Source organism: Peromyscus leucopus, chromosome 8b (assembly GCF_004664715.2).
Source record: "Peromyscus leucopus breed LL Stock chromosome 8b, UCI_PerLeu_2.1, whole genome shotgun sequence".
In the NCBI taxonomy this organism is placed as follows: Eukaryota; Metazoa; Chordata; class Mammalia; order Rodentia; family Cricetidae; genus Peromyscus; species Peromyscus leucopus.
Window position 1 is genome coordinate 8075475 of NC_051086.1, and position 14660 is coordinate 8090134.

Genomic DNA, 14660 nt, shown 5'->3' on the forward strand with positions numbered 1-14660 from the left:
TTGGTCAGTTACTAAGGTTCCAGTCCAGCCCTGGGCCTTCAGCCTCTACATGTTTACGAAAGGAATGAGTGACTTTAATGAGTCGAGAGAGGCAGGAGAACCTGGGCCATCCAGGGCAGGTTTAACCCTTACAACTTGGTCTAGTGACCAAAAAACAACCCAGACTCGTGTTTTTACAACTTTTTTAATATATATTTTTATAAACAGGTCACGTGATAAAATAGCACAAGAAACACTTACCAAATATAAGGTTATATCTTCCGCATATACAGGAGAATGAGGTCGTTATGTACAATAAGAAAATGATTTTAGGGGTTGGTTGGTTTTGTTTGTGTTCCTCTCTCCCCTTAAATTTTCCTCCTACAGTCATTGGAAATATCACAGCTTCAGTTGCATTAATACTTTGGGCAAATGGACAGCTTCCCCCTCCCTGTTGGGGGGCTATGGGAAGAAGGGCTGAAGAATCTGGCTCCTGACCACTTCAGCCTGGAGCCTCCCTGGCCAACACTTCAGGGGCAGGGAACTCTTTGGGCTGTTGAACTCTCTCTTCTTGTCAACAGCATCTCTCTCTCTCTCTCTCTCTCTCTCTCTCTCTCTCTCTCTCTCTCTCTCTCTCTCTCTTCCTCTCTGGGAATTAGTTACTCTCTTCCAACCAGATAGGGATGTCCCAAGATTGGTTGTGGGTGCTGTGTCTCCTGGGGCTCAAGGTTGGGGGGAGGGGTTCCTGGTCCCTTCTTCAAGCACTGCCACACATATGCCAGGATCCCCTAGGACTTCCAAATGTCTTGGGATCTGACAAAATATGGTTACAGCCCATTTGGATAGGCAAAGGTTTTGGAAGCTGGGAGAGGTAAAGGAGGACTAGAAACGAGTCCTTCCTTGGGGTGAGAAGAGTGTGCTGGCCACTGGAAGATCAGAATCACTGGTCAGTGCTGACCCTGACCCTTGGCCAGGCCCTCTGCAGATTCCACCTGAGGAGACCTATCCAGGGTGAAGCACAGTGCTGAGAGGCCTGAGCTCAGCTGGGGTAGAGGTTGGAGTGGATGGGCTGCTCCCAAGGCCTGACAGTCTTGTGGGTGGCTCCAGATTGGGGTCTGTCAGGTGCCTATTCCACCCTTGCACTTGGGTGGATGGGCACCAGTTAGGCTAATGTTGATTATTCCAAGGTCTGCATCCTCCTAAAGCTGTCCCAGCCTGGCCAGGGCCCAAGGATCTGTAGGCCAGGGGGAAGGAAGGGGATGGGGGGCACAGAGGACAAGAACTGACCCATATGGCAACAAGGAAGAAGGGAAGCCATTGGGTCAGGTGGGCATGGGGGAGTTGGGCTCCTCAGGGGGCCATGGCTTTGGCAGTGGCCTGTGACGCCTTATACCCCTTGGAGGGCTCCAGGCGCGGTGCAGTGGAAGATGTGGGAGGCCCTTGGGGCTCTTCCAGGCCCCTGAGTCCTGGGGGACCAATCCCTCCATCCCCTTGGGCCCTGCCCGGGATGGGGGACAGCGGGGGGGGGGGAGGCAGAGAGCAGAATGAAGTGGGGAAGGCAGTGAGGGCGTCTGCACTCAAAGCATCCCCCGAAGGACCTAGACCCCCCCAGAAGGCGGGCGAGAGATGGCGGCGGCTGTGGCATGGTGGAGGGCGGGCGTGCAGTGCGGGCACGAGGGGCATGCACAAAGTCCCCGAGTGTGCGTGCGTGCGTGGGGCTGGCCCCTCTGTCTCTTGCCCCAGGCGGGGATGGAGCAGTGGAGCAGAGGGGCAAGGGAGGCACGGGGCGGGGTTTCCCTCTGCTTGCCCCGCCTCCAGCGCAGGGCCGAGAAGTGGTGCTCCGGCGGGGATGGAAGAGGGGCTACTGCCCAGGGCGTGGCCGGTTCCCGCGGCCGGTGAGGAAGCCTGCGCTATTCAATGACGAGGCAGCGCGGCAGGTGCTGCGAGAAGTACTTGAAGAGCTCGGGTGTGGCTCCAGGGCAGTTGGTCAGCTCCAGCTCCTCCAGCTCTTGAAGCTGCACGAGGCCCGACAGCCCCGTGGTGGTCAGAAGCGGGCAGCCTGCAATCGCGAGGCATCCGCACAGCCGCTCAGCAGCTCAGCTCCGCCCAGCAGGAGGGCTGGACTGGGCTGGGCAGGAGGGCAAGGCTGGAGAGGGCAGCGGCCTGCTGGGGGTGGGTCCTTCAACAGGCTTAATGAGGTGGGACCTGTACTGGGCGAGGAGGGGTGAGAATCTGACAAGATGGGCGGGACCCTCACCAGGGCTTGGACGACAGGATGGGCGGGACTGGCTAGAGTTCGCCTTTCCTCTCACCTGGTACCTGGGACGTGATTTGCCAAAGCCTGTAAGTGACTCTATCTGCATAAGGGACCTCATGGGAGTCAGACTGAGTGGGGGGCACTGCCCATGAGGCATGCAGGGGTTCTCACCTGCTAGAGACAAGAGTCGCAAACTCCTCATGGCTAAGAGGTGCTTCAACCCGAAGTCCTGCACCTGGGCGGAAGTGAGAAGAGGTTGTGTTAACTATTTCCACTTGCCTGGGAGCCCCTAGAGGGGCAGGAAATGGGGGTTCAAAATGGAGATGGGAGCAGAGCTTGAAAGCACCTATGAGGGCTTTAGGGAATCTGAAGATTCCATTTCGTTTGGCTGCTGGGCGTAGAGGGATCTGAATGGGGCCCAGTGCAGTTCAAGAACTGTTTGGACTGGCGCTACCCTCCGCCCTATGCCACCCACCGCGTTTTATTTCCAGATCCCTGGGGGCCATGGAGGTACCTGGCAGCACCATCGCAGGTAGAGGCTTCGGAGGGATGACATGGTGGACAAATAGCTGAGGCCGGTGTCCGTGATGCGTACACACCTGTGGTTGCACCAGAAGGGGGACTGCCCACCTTTAAATCACTTCATTCTGTCCCCACCTAGGTCCCTCCCTCCTTTCCAGAAATGTTTCTACTGCAAGCCCCTGCCCCCACCCATCACTGCCTTATCCTGGTCCCCGCTACACCTGCCCTCCCTGTGACCTCCCCTTTTGGAACATGGCTTTTCCTCCAGGCTATGCTGAAGTTACTTTGACTTTGGGCACTCTATTCTCCGTGGCTTTCCCCATCCCAGGAGCCCGTGGAATGGCACCACCCACTCTAGGCTTCCAGTTCCTGGAGATCCCGCCAGTACCAGCCCGGAGTGTAGGGATATGTGCACCTGTCCAGCACGAGCTCCTCCAGGCGGTGCAAGTCGCAGGCCACATACTCTAGTGCCATGTCGGTGATCCGAGGGCACCAGGAGAGGTCAAGGCTGCGCAATTTTCGCAGGTTCTCAGCTACAAGCTCCACTCCATCGTCAGTGACCTTAGAGCAGCCTGAGAGGCTGAGTGAGGTGAGGTTGGGCAGACTGTGCACCACATTGACCACCCCATGGTTGGTTATCTCCCAGCAAGAGAGCAGGCGCAGCGTGTGGGTGCTGTGGCCCTGGCGTGCCGTGAAGTAGGCCAGTGCAGTGTCAGTCACGTGGTAGGCCTGAAGGCTTAGCTCTGCCAGGTTGGGCAGGAGTTGGGAGATGGCAGCAATGGCATCGTCCGCCACGTTGATGCAGTCACTGACGCTCAGTGAGGTGATGCGCGCGCTGAGGCTGGACCACAGGCCCGCCTCGGTGAAATCGTTACAGCCCGACAGCTCCAGGCGCACCACGCCCTGCATCTGCTCCAACATCACCTACAGGCAGGCACAGACCAGAGGCCAAACTAAGTCAGCTCCCCATTCACACCTGGCGCCCGTCCGGCCAGGGGTAATGAGAGTGGCCTAGGCAGAGTGGAAGAAGCTTCTGGGAATCTGGAAGCAGTGGTCTCTCAGGTGTGGACTTGTGCAAGCAGGCATCGAGCTGAACTCCAAGGAGTGCACTTAAACTGCTTGTTATACTTTGCCAATATTCCAAAAGAGAGGCAGGGCACAGGGGACCCATGAGCCAGGGCTTGGCCAGTGCGGGTGTTTGGAACAGATGATTTGAATATTAAAATTACAATCCGGGTCCTGGGGGGAAAACAGGGCAGAGTGCCCAGATGCTCCTTCAACCCTTGCTCCTAGGAGACTCTCAGCTGTCCCCTCTCTCCCTCCCACTCCCTCTGGCATCCCACTCACCAAGGTCAGCTTCACTAGCAAGCAAAAACCCACATGTAATTATTTACTCTCCTGCTCCAACCTTGAAATCTCAATCTTGTTTTGCTTGTTTGTTGGTTTGCTTTTGAGACAGGGTTTCTCTGTGTAGTTTTGGTACCTGTCCTGGATCTCGCTCTGTAGACCAGGCTGGCCTCGAACTCACAGAGATCCGCCTGGCTCTGCCTCTCGAGTGCTAGGATCAAAGGCGTGCGCCACCGCCACCCGGCTGAAATCTTAATCATTTTTTAACAAGACCATATTTTCACTTTGCATTAGGCCCTGACAATGCCATTCTTGCTGCCTTTTGTCCTATGTATGCCTGAACATCCTTTTGGCCCCTCAACCTCCCATGTCTATAGGGTTGCTACTGCCTGTGCCTGCCCCTCCAGCCCTGTTCACTCCTAGCCAATTTTGGGACACACCTCTAGGCCAGCGTCAGTGATGGTGGAGCGCTTGAGGCTCATGGCCTTGACTCCCTTCTTAGAGAGAGCATAGTTGTCGATGAACTCGCAGATGTCTAAGTCAGAGACACCAACTAGGCAGAAGCCCTCAAAGCCTCTAGCGGCGAAGCCCTGCAGGTTCACAAACTCCTTCTCGCCTCCAGGCAGCACGTTGTACAGCTCCTTAGCATGCAGTACAGGCGTGAGGCCTGCCCAGAACTTGGGCTGGTAGAGCACGCGCCGCCAAGCCTTGCACACCTGGGCTAGTATGCACTTTTCACATGCTGAGAAATACCAGAAGAGCCCATTAAGAATCTTCTCATCTGTGGCCAGTGGTGGCCGCTCCACTGGGGGTCCAGGAACTGGGCCTGAGGCTGGTCCACTGGCTGGGGGGCATGGCCCCCCGGCCAGAGCGACCCGGGACAGTGGTGTAGCCAGGCTGGGAGGTGGAAGGGTGGGTGGGGGTGGTGGCTGGCAAGGGCGGTTCTTGGCAGCAGGTGTGCCCTTGGTGATGCTGGCTGCACCTAGGCCGTTGGGCTGGCCAGGCAGCTTCACCAGACCATTTCGAGGCAAGCATGGAGGCTTGGGGTCACCATCGATACCTGGGCTCGACATTTTCCTTGCACGTTCTGTGGATGAGACAGGAGGAACAAATGAGTCTGCTGGTCTCTGGAGGAGCTGGAGAGCTTTCTCATCTTTGAGCATCCTCTCCCGAAGCATTTCCAGGACCAGTCAACAGAAAGGATTCTAGCACATGCCTTTCTCTGACTGCACAGGAGGCAGGCTGGCCAATATTCACAGCTAGCCCAACCATCCACATCCTCTGTTGTATTCACTGGCTCAGCCTGCGCTGCTCATCGGTGCTTTCTGATGCTTTGATTCCCATTCAAGGTTAGGGAGAGATGGAGTCCTTGATTCCTCCCTCCACCTCTGCTCTCTTGATGCCCACTACTGGGGCGTACCCTGCTGAGCAGGATCGGGAAAACTGAAGAAAAGTGCTGTAGCAGTCTTTGACTCCTCCTTCATGGGGTGCCAGCAGCCCTCAGAGTCACAGACCAGCTCCCAAGAATCTATGCTCCTATAGTAAGCTCTGGCACTCAGGCATCTTCCCATAGTTGACTATAGTACCAGTAGAGTGATAACTGTACACATGCTTTTCATATTTAAAAAAAAATTAAAATTTTCTGTGTATAAGTATTTTGTTTGCATGTATGTATGTGTATCACATGGCTGCCTGACATCTGTGGAAGTCAGAAGAGGGCATCAGATCTCCTGGAACTGGAGTTACAGGCCCCCATGTCCTCTGTAAAAGCAGCAAGTACTCTTAGCCACTGAGCCACCTCTCCAGCCCTGCTGGACACATGCTGTTTAATCCTCCCCCAACCCAATGAGGATGGTGCTGTGATATCTGTTGTACAAACAAGGAAGTGGAGGCCAAGGCCAAGTGAAGTGCTTGTTTGAGGTCATGGCTAGTAGTTAAGTAATAGAGCTAAAGTTTGGACCAGAGTTGGAGGAGGAAGGTCATGTGGAAGGCCAGGGTCACCTGCCCATAAAGCAAGTCTGGATCACTACTCATCACAGTTCCCCCCAGATTCCTGGGGCTGCAATTGGCTGGCAGAGGGCATTGTGAATGGACAGCATGGAGGAAAAGGGCAGTGAGATTTTCATAATGCCATGGCCATCTGCTCTGCATTCCAGATACAAAACACCATGTCCACCATTGCCCAATATTCAGAAAAGAGAGTTTTTCACTTGTGAATTCAAATGCAACACTCTGGAGTCCAAATGGTCCCTACTTTGGGTTATTTATTTATTTATTTTGAGACAGGGTTTCTCTGTGTAGCTTTGGTGCTTGTCCTGGAACTCACTCTGTAGACCACGCTGGCCTTGAACTCACAGAGATCCACCTGCCTCCCGAGTGCTGAGATTAAAGGCGTGCACTACCACCACCCATTCCCTACTTTGTGTGGTCTTGGTTAGCCATTGGTGGTTCCATTTCCTCAACATGAAATCTGGAAGGTAACACCACAGAATCTCTCCTGTGGGAGGGATTTATAGTGTGTGGTAGAGTAAGGCTTGGATGTTTTTTCTGAGTACCAGAGCTGACCCAAGGGCAAGACATGATCTCCCTTCCTGTATGTATAAGTGATTCCTGAACTGAGCTGGATCCACATGTGAGTTGTTAACTTCCTGCTCTACAATCTCAGGGGAGTCAGCAAAAGTTTCTTCCAGGTCCTCTGTTATACCCTCACACCTGGTCCTCTGTTATACCCTCACACCTGGTCCTTCCTCTGTTATACCCTCACACCTGGTCCTTCCTCTGTTATACCCTCACATCTGGTTTCAGTGGGTCATAGCCTCACCAGGGAGTCTTACACAATATCAAGGGATGGGTGAGGACGCTTTCTGGGGGTGGGCACTGGAATACGCAAACCCTCAGAAGAGAAGGCCTCATGTTACCTTTTAGGCTGAGACCCCCTTCTGGAGCTGCAGGGCCAAGGATGCTGGCCACTCATTTTTACAATCTGGCTTGACACAAAAGAAAGTGAGTGAGAACTACTAGGATGGAGACCTCTCCTCTGTTTTGCAGCACCATCTTGCTGGCTTTCTATATTGCACAGGCATCCTGTGCCGGTGTCCCACCTCTGGGGAGGGGAAAAACTCTGGGCTGGAGTCTCCCCAGAACATGGTCCTCCTGACCAATAACCTACCTCTGAGTCTAAGGATGGTCATTGGCAGTCCACGCCAGGTCCTCAGTACTATCTCCCTATTACTCCCCTCCTCAATATGTCTCTGGGTCCTGGGTAGTAGGCCAGTTTTTCCCTGAGGGAGGTTTTCAGCCTTTGGCTGCTCTTTTGTGTTCAAGAACAGGCAACAGCAGTTACACAAAAGCCAGGAGCACAGTAGCTAACACTCCCCAAATGCACACTAGGACAATCCCACATTTCAGTTCACAGCAGACATCCTGGTGTGGGGGTAGCCACTATTGTTACCCCGGTCTTTGCACAACAAACCTGAGGCTCTGGGGAGTTAATAGTTACGTTCCATGACAAGGGAAGTCTGAAGTGTGGTTACTCCAGTTCCCTGAGAGCAATAGAGGGAAGGGGCCTGTTGCAGGACAGCAGCGTCCATGACGAGAAAGGATGAGGTTCTTCCTTGACTGCTCCAATTCTTGTCCAGCACCCCCCACATTCCTGGGAACTGTGCTGAAGACGGAGAGACAGCTCCAGCCAGAATACCCGCCATGTCCCTGATTCGCGGTCTGCGCCTAGACCGCCCATCTAGCCCCAGCCACTAGGCGCAGACCCAGCGCTCTCGAAGCCCCGAGAACAGCACCATGGACAGCTCCCGCACTCATTGGGGTCAGCTGGGCTTACTGCACCACAGACAGAGGAGCGGAGGAGGGATGATCGGTGGCTCCGACAAACCCAGCTCCACAGGAAGAGGCAGGGGGAGAAGCCGCCCGCTTGGCTAGGATCCGGAGGAGGCTGCGGAGGCGGTGCCAGGGGAGAAATAACCAAGAGCTGTACCAATTTAGGCTGAAAATGCTCCCAGCCGAGGGTGTGCACGTGGAGTGCCTGAGTTGCTGGGGGTGTGTGGGGGGAGATGCACGTGGATGCCCGGGGCATCTGTGGGGCTCCTTCCTGCCCCTTGCTGCAGCTCTGGAACTCACGTTTGCAGAAGCACACGATCCCCTTCCTACCTTCCAGACTTAGGTCAAGTAGGTGAAACCAGGCCAGATTCTGTCTAAATCCCCCATCCAGGCCCTTGCCCTTGGTGGAAGCCACATCTCCACAGAGGCAATCTTGCTGGTCCCCAGCTTTGTGCTCAGGGAAATTCTGATGGATTCGCTCACTTAGGGCATGATTAACCAAGCCCAGGAACCCCCTGTACTGTGGTTCAAAAATGGAAAGTTACACCTGGACCCAAGGAAGGGTGGAGGCTTTCAGAGAAAGCTGAGCACACATAGGAAGACTGGAACCTTCCTTCCAGGTAAGCAAGAAGTTATTGAGGGGTTCTAGCAAGGATCCCTCTGCCTGACCCTGCTATCTAGCCAGATGGTGACGCAGGGTCTGCTCCCGGGTGTTGTAGAAACAAGACCTTATTATGCAGCTGAGGCTGGCCTTGCATTTGCTGCAATCCTGCTACTACCTCCCAATGCTGGGATTACAGATTTGCACCACCATGGCCAGCTCGAGCTCCTTCTTGATGCTGCAACCCTCTCTCCACCCAGGGTGGCTCCTGTAGCCTGTTTGGAGTTGCCTGCTAGGAAGGGGAATCGATCAGTGGCCAGGTCATTCAGGCTGCCTCTCCCTTCATGGGCGAGCACCTTAGGAGCTAATGTTGGGGAGAGACCTTCTGGAATGATGGCTGAACCTCACAACACTCAGTCTCAGACCCAGTGTGTCTAGTGTTCAGTTTGGAGTGGGATTCTGGGTCAGTTTGAGGCTGCAGAGGAGCTTGAGGTCCTTGAGTCCAGGAGGAGACAGTGGCAACTTCCTCAGCTGCCATGTCTTTATCAGCACAAGTGTCATCAAGACACCCCAGGGGAGAGCTGACTGTGGGCTTCCATCTCCCTAGAGGACTCACTGTGGACATAAGGAATAATGGTGGGCATAGCAGGGCTTCTAAGGAAGCTCCAGAACTTGGTGGCTTCCAGGTTAACAGTCCACAGACCCTGGTGCTGAGCCACGAGGACTTGCCTTTTCTGCAGATCCAGTCACTGGGCCCCGAGACCCAAGTAGCTTCACAGCCTAACCTCCAGCACTGACTCCTTGCCCAGCCAGGCCTCTGCCCTTCATTCCCCTTCTCCTGTCCCCCATCACCTGGCCAAATGGTGGCCCTGCTTGTTCCATAGGCTTTCTCAGTTGCCTGCCTCCATAGCTAGGGCCGCTTGTACTCTGGAAAAAGTGCCTTCAGAGTGTCACCCATCACAAGGGCTGTCACTGCCATCTGTCTCTTCCCCTGGCCTGGTCAGCGGGGTAGGAGCAGCTCAAGAGCTCGATTCCAGGTACAACAGTGGTCAGGATTTCTAGAGAAGGAACTAGATTGGGGTCAGCACCTACCCCCCCCCCCCGTTCCTGTGAGCGTGAGGTGCAGATAAGGGGGGAAGAGCTCTTGCAGCTCTTTTTTTGGCTGTCTCCCTCTGGAGTTTCATGGCTAAAGAATATGGCTGTCTGTCCCCCTAAATCTGGCCTGACCCCAGAAGAGACAGGAACCACTGAGATGATGGGAAGGAGGAGGAGGAGGAGGAGGAGGAGGAGGAGGAGGAGGAGAAGAAGAAGAAGAAGAAGGAGAAGGAGAAGGAGAAGGAGAAGGAGAAGGAGAAGAAGAAGAAGGCCCCGCATTCCCAGTACTTCCTGCCTCTTTACTGTCTGGGGCACCACTGGAGAAAACAAGGCTCAGAGAGGGATCTTCCTGAAGCTGCATCAGCGTACAACTTGTCCCAAGACCCCAGGGCTTCCTAAGTCCCAACCCCTCAGACCAGGAATACATCTGTTGCATTTTGCTTCTCTTTCTCGTGCCTCACTAGGTCCTGTGTCTTCCTGCGATCTGGCTAGTGGCCTCTGCACACAGTCCTCATCCAGCAGGATCTCTTCTATAACCCTGAAGTCCTAAAGATTGCCAACCACATGCCCACCAATGTCCCGCTTCTCACAGCTGTCAGTCCAGGGACTCTTTCTCTGTCTCTGACACAGTCAACTCTGTGAGCCCCAGGTCAGGATGGAGGCCACCTTGGATGTTGGTTCCTGGCCTATATAGAACCGGCCCTGATCAGCTCCTCATGCTCGGGAAAAAAAAATAACCAAAATACTCATATCAAGCTCAGTCCGTAGTGGTCGCCCCAGGGACTGGGGTGACAAGCAAGGTAGCTGGATCGGGGGCACAGTGACAGTGCTCTGACTCAGGCACGTTCACATCCCTGCTACTTTGCACGTGTCAACAGCGGTGTTCTCCCTCCACCCCCTGCTGCAGCAGCCTCTGGGGACGTACCAGGGGTTTCGGGATGGGGAGACCCTTGGCCCAGGAGGTACATCAGCCTTGAGAAGAACCCACGTTGATGCTCCAGCAGACTGAGGCTCTGCATCCCAGCTAAGGGCAAACGGCCACGAGGCACTGGGGAATAGATGCTGGGCTTTTGCTTATCAGGTCTCTCCTGTTCTGAAGAATATGAGGCCTCCAAGAGGTAGGCCTGAGGCTCCTTTAGACACCTGCCAAACGCAGCCCAGCTGCACTCTGTGCAGCCTGTTTGGCCGTTAGACCACTAGCAGGGAAGGCTCAGGGCCATTCACTGGCCAGACCTTGCCTTGCTACCACCCCCACCCTTTCCTGTTCCAATCCTGGAAGGTACATCAGTGACTCCCACAGGTGAGGAGAGTTGAACGACACCAGCCAGAGGCCCCTTCCCCTGTTTCGGGGATCCGTCTGTCTCAATCTCTCAGGGCTTCCTGGGTCTAGATCCCTTATACCCAGAAGCACTTGCTTTAACCTCAACAATGGGAGACAGGACCCATTCGGGTGTCAGGAAGTGAGTATTTGGGAGAAGGGGTGAGTGCATATGTATCCAGGACTTGGGGGAAAGGGTGGCTGGGGAGTCCAGCAGTGAGGGTTGCAGGAAATGGGGCAGCTGGATCCTGGGGTATCTCAGTACCACCCATGTCTTCAACCCTGACTCTCCCCCTCTCTCCTCCTAATGGCTCCCAGCCCATCCCTCAGACCACTTCTAGGCGGGACAGCCAGGCTCCGGCTCGCTTCTGATCTCATCTAGGCAGCCCCCCATCATTCAGGCTCCCTTCCCAACCCCCACCTTCTGCTCTGTCCAGCATCTCATCAAAGTGATGGGCTGGAAGAGCGGGTCCTGTGTCCAAAGGGGCACCAGGGAGGCCCGAACAGACCCTGGTCAGTGGGCCATGGTACAAGATGGCAGTGGAAGTCAGGCCTCAAGGAGGGAGCAGGTGAAGTGGCATCTGCCATCTGCTCCTGGGAGGTCAGCTGCTGGCTCAGGCTGGGAGGGGCTAGCAGGAGGGCTGCTAGGCCAGATCCAGGCCTCAACAGTGCAGCCTTCTCTCCTGGGATGAATGGTGGGGAGGATCCCCCACCGATCTAACATCCCAGAAGGACATGGAAGCCCTGTTTAGCAATCTCAGGACGCCCATTCCCCATTTTGAAGCCTTCCAACCTTGGCCAAGGCCCATTGCCTTCTCTGGAACCAAAGACATGCCAGCCCACTCCCTCTGCCTCCCTGTGGGCGGCAGTTCTATACCAGCTCATGTCCAGAAGGTGTCCAGGGCCCGTAGGCCACATATCCACATGGCTCCTCCCGTTTAATTGTATCAACACCTGTCACGTCCTCCAGTCCGCCCGAGGCTCATAGAGCTGGAGTGGAGAGAGCCCAGAGCCAAGCCAGAAGGAGTGGGGGCTGGCTGCCTGCAATTCCGCGTCCTCGCAGCCACCGTGCTTCCTCTCCAGCGGTTCCGCCGTACCGACCCACAGCCTGACCGCTTTGCCAGTGGCGAGCGGGGTGCGATCAGGCCGGCTGCTGGGGCTAAGGGCTGCGGAGCGACGCGCTGGCCCAGCGGCCGGAGGATGAGATGGGGAAGGGGCTGCGATTACGTAAGCCCTGCTCAGGCGGCGGCGGCCGCGGCGCAGTCCCAAGTCCCCACCCCGCCCCCTCCTCATTGTAGCCTCCGCGGAGGCAGTGGCTCGACCTGGACCCTCCCCTCCCCTCCCCGCAGCCTGGCCGCGCGCGCACACACCTTACCTCGGCCAGGGCTTCTGGCTCATGCCACGCTGTCCGCCGGGCGACCTCGCGTCATGGGGAGCCCAGCACCAGAGCCGCCAAACGCGGAGGCGGCCGAGGTGCTGGACTGGCTAGCAGGGCCCGACTGCGCCCCGCGCCCGGCGCTCCGCGCCAGGGCCCTCTCGGCAGAGCCCAGAGCGGAGCTCCCCGGTGGGAGAGGATCTGCCGCCCTGAGCCTCCCACCGGGGAGGCTGAGGCTGTGCCCAGATAAATAAGGCCGCTTTGCAGGGAGCCCGGCGGGCGCCTCCTCCCTCCCCTTGCCCTCCTCCCTGCGCTCCTCCTCCGCGCTCCTCCCCGCGCTCCTCCGCGGCCGCCGCCGGCGCCGCGCGTGCCCCCCGCCCGGCCCTAAGAGCCGCGCCCTCGCGCGCTCCCGGCGTCCGGACCAATCCCGGCTCTCGAGCCGGGCTGAGGTGTCGAGGATCCCGAGCCCCGCCCCGCTCCGAGCCGCGCGCTCCCGGTGCGGTACCGACGGGCACGCGCCAGGCACCAGCGCCCGCTCGGCGGCGGCCGGTGCTCGCACAATAACAAACCCCGCAGGCCGCGCGTCCCGGAGGACATTCGAGGGGAGAGCAGGGCGCGCGGCCGGAGAGCAGCTTCGAGCGACCCATCTGCGCCGAGCGGTGGCCGCCCAGAATCCTGCCCGCGGAAGAGAACTGGTGTACTTGGCGCGAGCGGTTGGCAGGAGGGTTCCGGATTCTACGCAGATGCAGCCGGCCCTAGGGGCTCTTGCTTGGATTGCCACCTGCGAGGGCGAGGAAAGGGAGGCCCCGTGGAGACATCAGCACAGTCGCACCTCCACACACACCCCTTCCGCGTGGCGGAGGGCAAGCCTCTAGGATCTCATATCCCTTCTGCTCCTGCTGCTGAAGAACCCCCTTCGTGGTGACATAGTCACACACCTGCAGAAACCTGCGAGCAAATGACTAAAGCGAGTGTCAATGAAAACACAAGACAGTGTAGTGGTAGTGGGGAGGGGTTACTTCTGAGAATGTCACAAACGGTCTCAGCCGCCCCCCTCCCCGGGGAGTGAGGGACAGGGGACAGGAATGGTTGAGGAGTGCCACAGGTTCCCTCTGGAATGAAGTGGAGGTCAGCTGGTAGCAGCCCGTGTGGCCCAGGGCAGGTGGTTTGTATGGAGGACCCTGTAAGGGCCGCGGGATAGCCGGGCCTCCCAGCAGGCTAATGGGACCCCAGTGTGGGTCTCTTGGGAGGAGGGATAACAGATGTGAGGACAACAGAGCAGCGTCTTGGAAGGGAGGAGCTACAGGGTGAAGTGTTCTCCAATGAAACTAACTGGTGTTGGGAAACATGGCCTTGTGGGACTGTGAGAAGGGGAAGTAAGCTGGATCCTGGCGCGCGCGTGTGTGTTGTGTATAATCATGTGTGTGCAGGTGCCTATAGAGGTCAGGGGACAACCTCAGGTGTTCCTTAGGTACTGTATATCTGTGTGTGTGTGTGTGTGTGTGTGTGTGTGTGTTTGCACATGGAGGTGAGAAGTGTTGATATTAGACTCTCCCTCTACCACTCTTTTACCTTTTTGTTTGTTTTTGTTTTTCGAAACAGGGTTTCTGTGTTGCCCTGGCTTTCCTGGAACTTGCTCTGTATTCCAAACTGGCCTCAAACTCACAGAGCTCCACCCGCCTCTGCCTCCTGAGTGCTGGGGTTAAAGGCGTGCACCACCACCGCCCGACTGTATATGGGTGCTTTTGTCTGTCTATCTGTCTGCACACCAGAAGAGGAAATCAGATCTCATCATAGACAGATGTGAGCCACCATGTGAGTGCTGGGAACTGAACTCAGGACCTCTGGAAGAGCAGCCAGTGTCCTTGACTGCTGAGCCATCTCCCCAGCCCCTTACCCTGTTTTCTGGGACAGAATCTCACTGAACTTGGCATTCATCGTTTATATTAGAATGCCAGGTCCTCAGGATCCCCGTCTGCCCTTCAGTGCTGGGGTTACAAACAGGCACTTTACCCACAGGGCTTCTCCCTAGCCCATCACCACCACCACCCCGACTTGTGTGTGTGTGTGTGTGTGTGTGTGTGTGTGTGTGTGTGTGTGCAAGGGCAGGCAGGTTCTCTCACTGGCTTGGAACTGACCGAGTAAACTATGCTGGCTGGTTACTGAGCCCCAAGGATATGCCTATGTTGGCCTTTCCAGTACTTGTGCTTGCAAGACAGTTTACCAACTGATTTCCCTCCAAGGCCCTGGCTGGCTGTTTGTTTTTAACATGGTGAAGCACATTTCCTATAGTGGGGACCCTGAGTCCAGCTCGCCATAGCCAGGATCAGGGCCG

The 14660-nt window shown here is 56.3% G+C and overlaps 1 protein-coding gene across 1 annotated transcript; it reads right to left on the reverse strand.

The window, feature by feature from the left end:
• Positions 1–1266: 1266 nt before the first annotated feature.
• Fbxl16 (F-box and leucine rich repeat protein 16) lies at positions 1267–12634 on the reverse strand. Its single transcript, XM_028854601.2, has 6 exons — positions 12326–12634; positions 4546–5192; positions 3174–3682; positions 2751–2835; positions 2408–2471; positions 1267–2038 (listed from the first exon to the last, which is right to left on the reverse strand). The coding sequence occupies exons 2-6, from the start codon at positions 5176–5178 to the stop codon at positions 1890–1892; spliced, it is 1440 nt and encodes a 479-aa protein (XP_028710434.1). The 5' UTR covers positions 5179–5192; positions 12326–12634; the 3' UTR covers positions 1267–1889.
• Positions 12635–14660: the final 2026 nt, after the last annotated feature.

Excerpts from the sequence above, each read along its gene's own strand:
- Fbxl16 (XM_028854601.2), bottom strand. The coding sequence starts at position 5,178 with ATGTCGAGCCCAGGTATCGATGGTGACCCCAAGCCTCCATGCTTGCCT. Across the intron at positions 2,836-3,173 it reads GAGGAGCTCGTGCTGGACAG|GTGTGTACGCATCACGGACA; the intron begins GTGCACATATCC and ends GTGCAACCACAG. Across the intron at positions 2,472-2,750 it reads ACCTGCGATGGTGCTGCCAG|GTGCAGGACTTCGGGTTGAA; the intron begins GTACCTCCATGG and ends ACTTCCGCCCAG.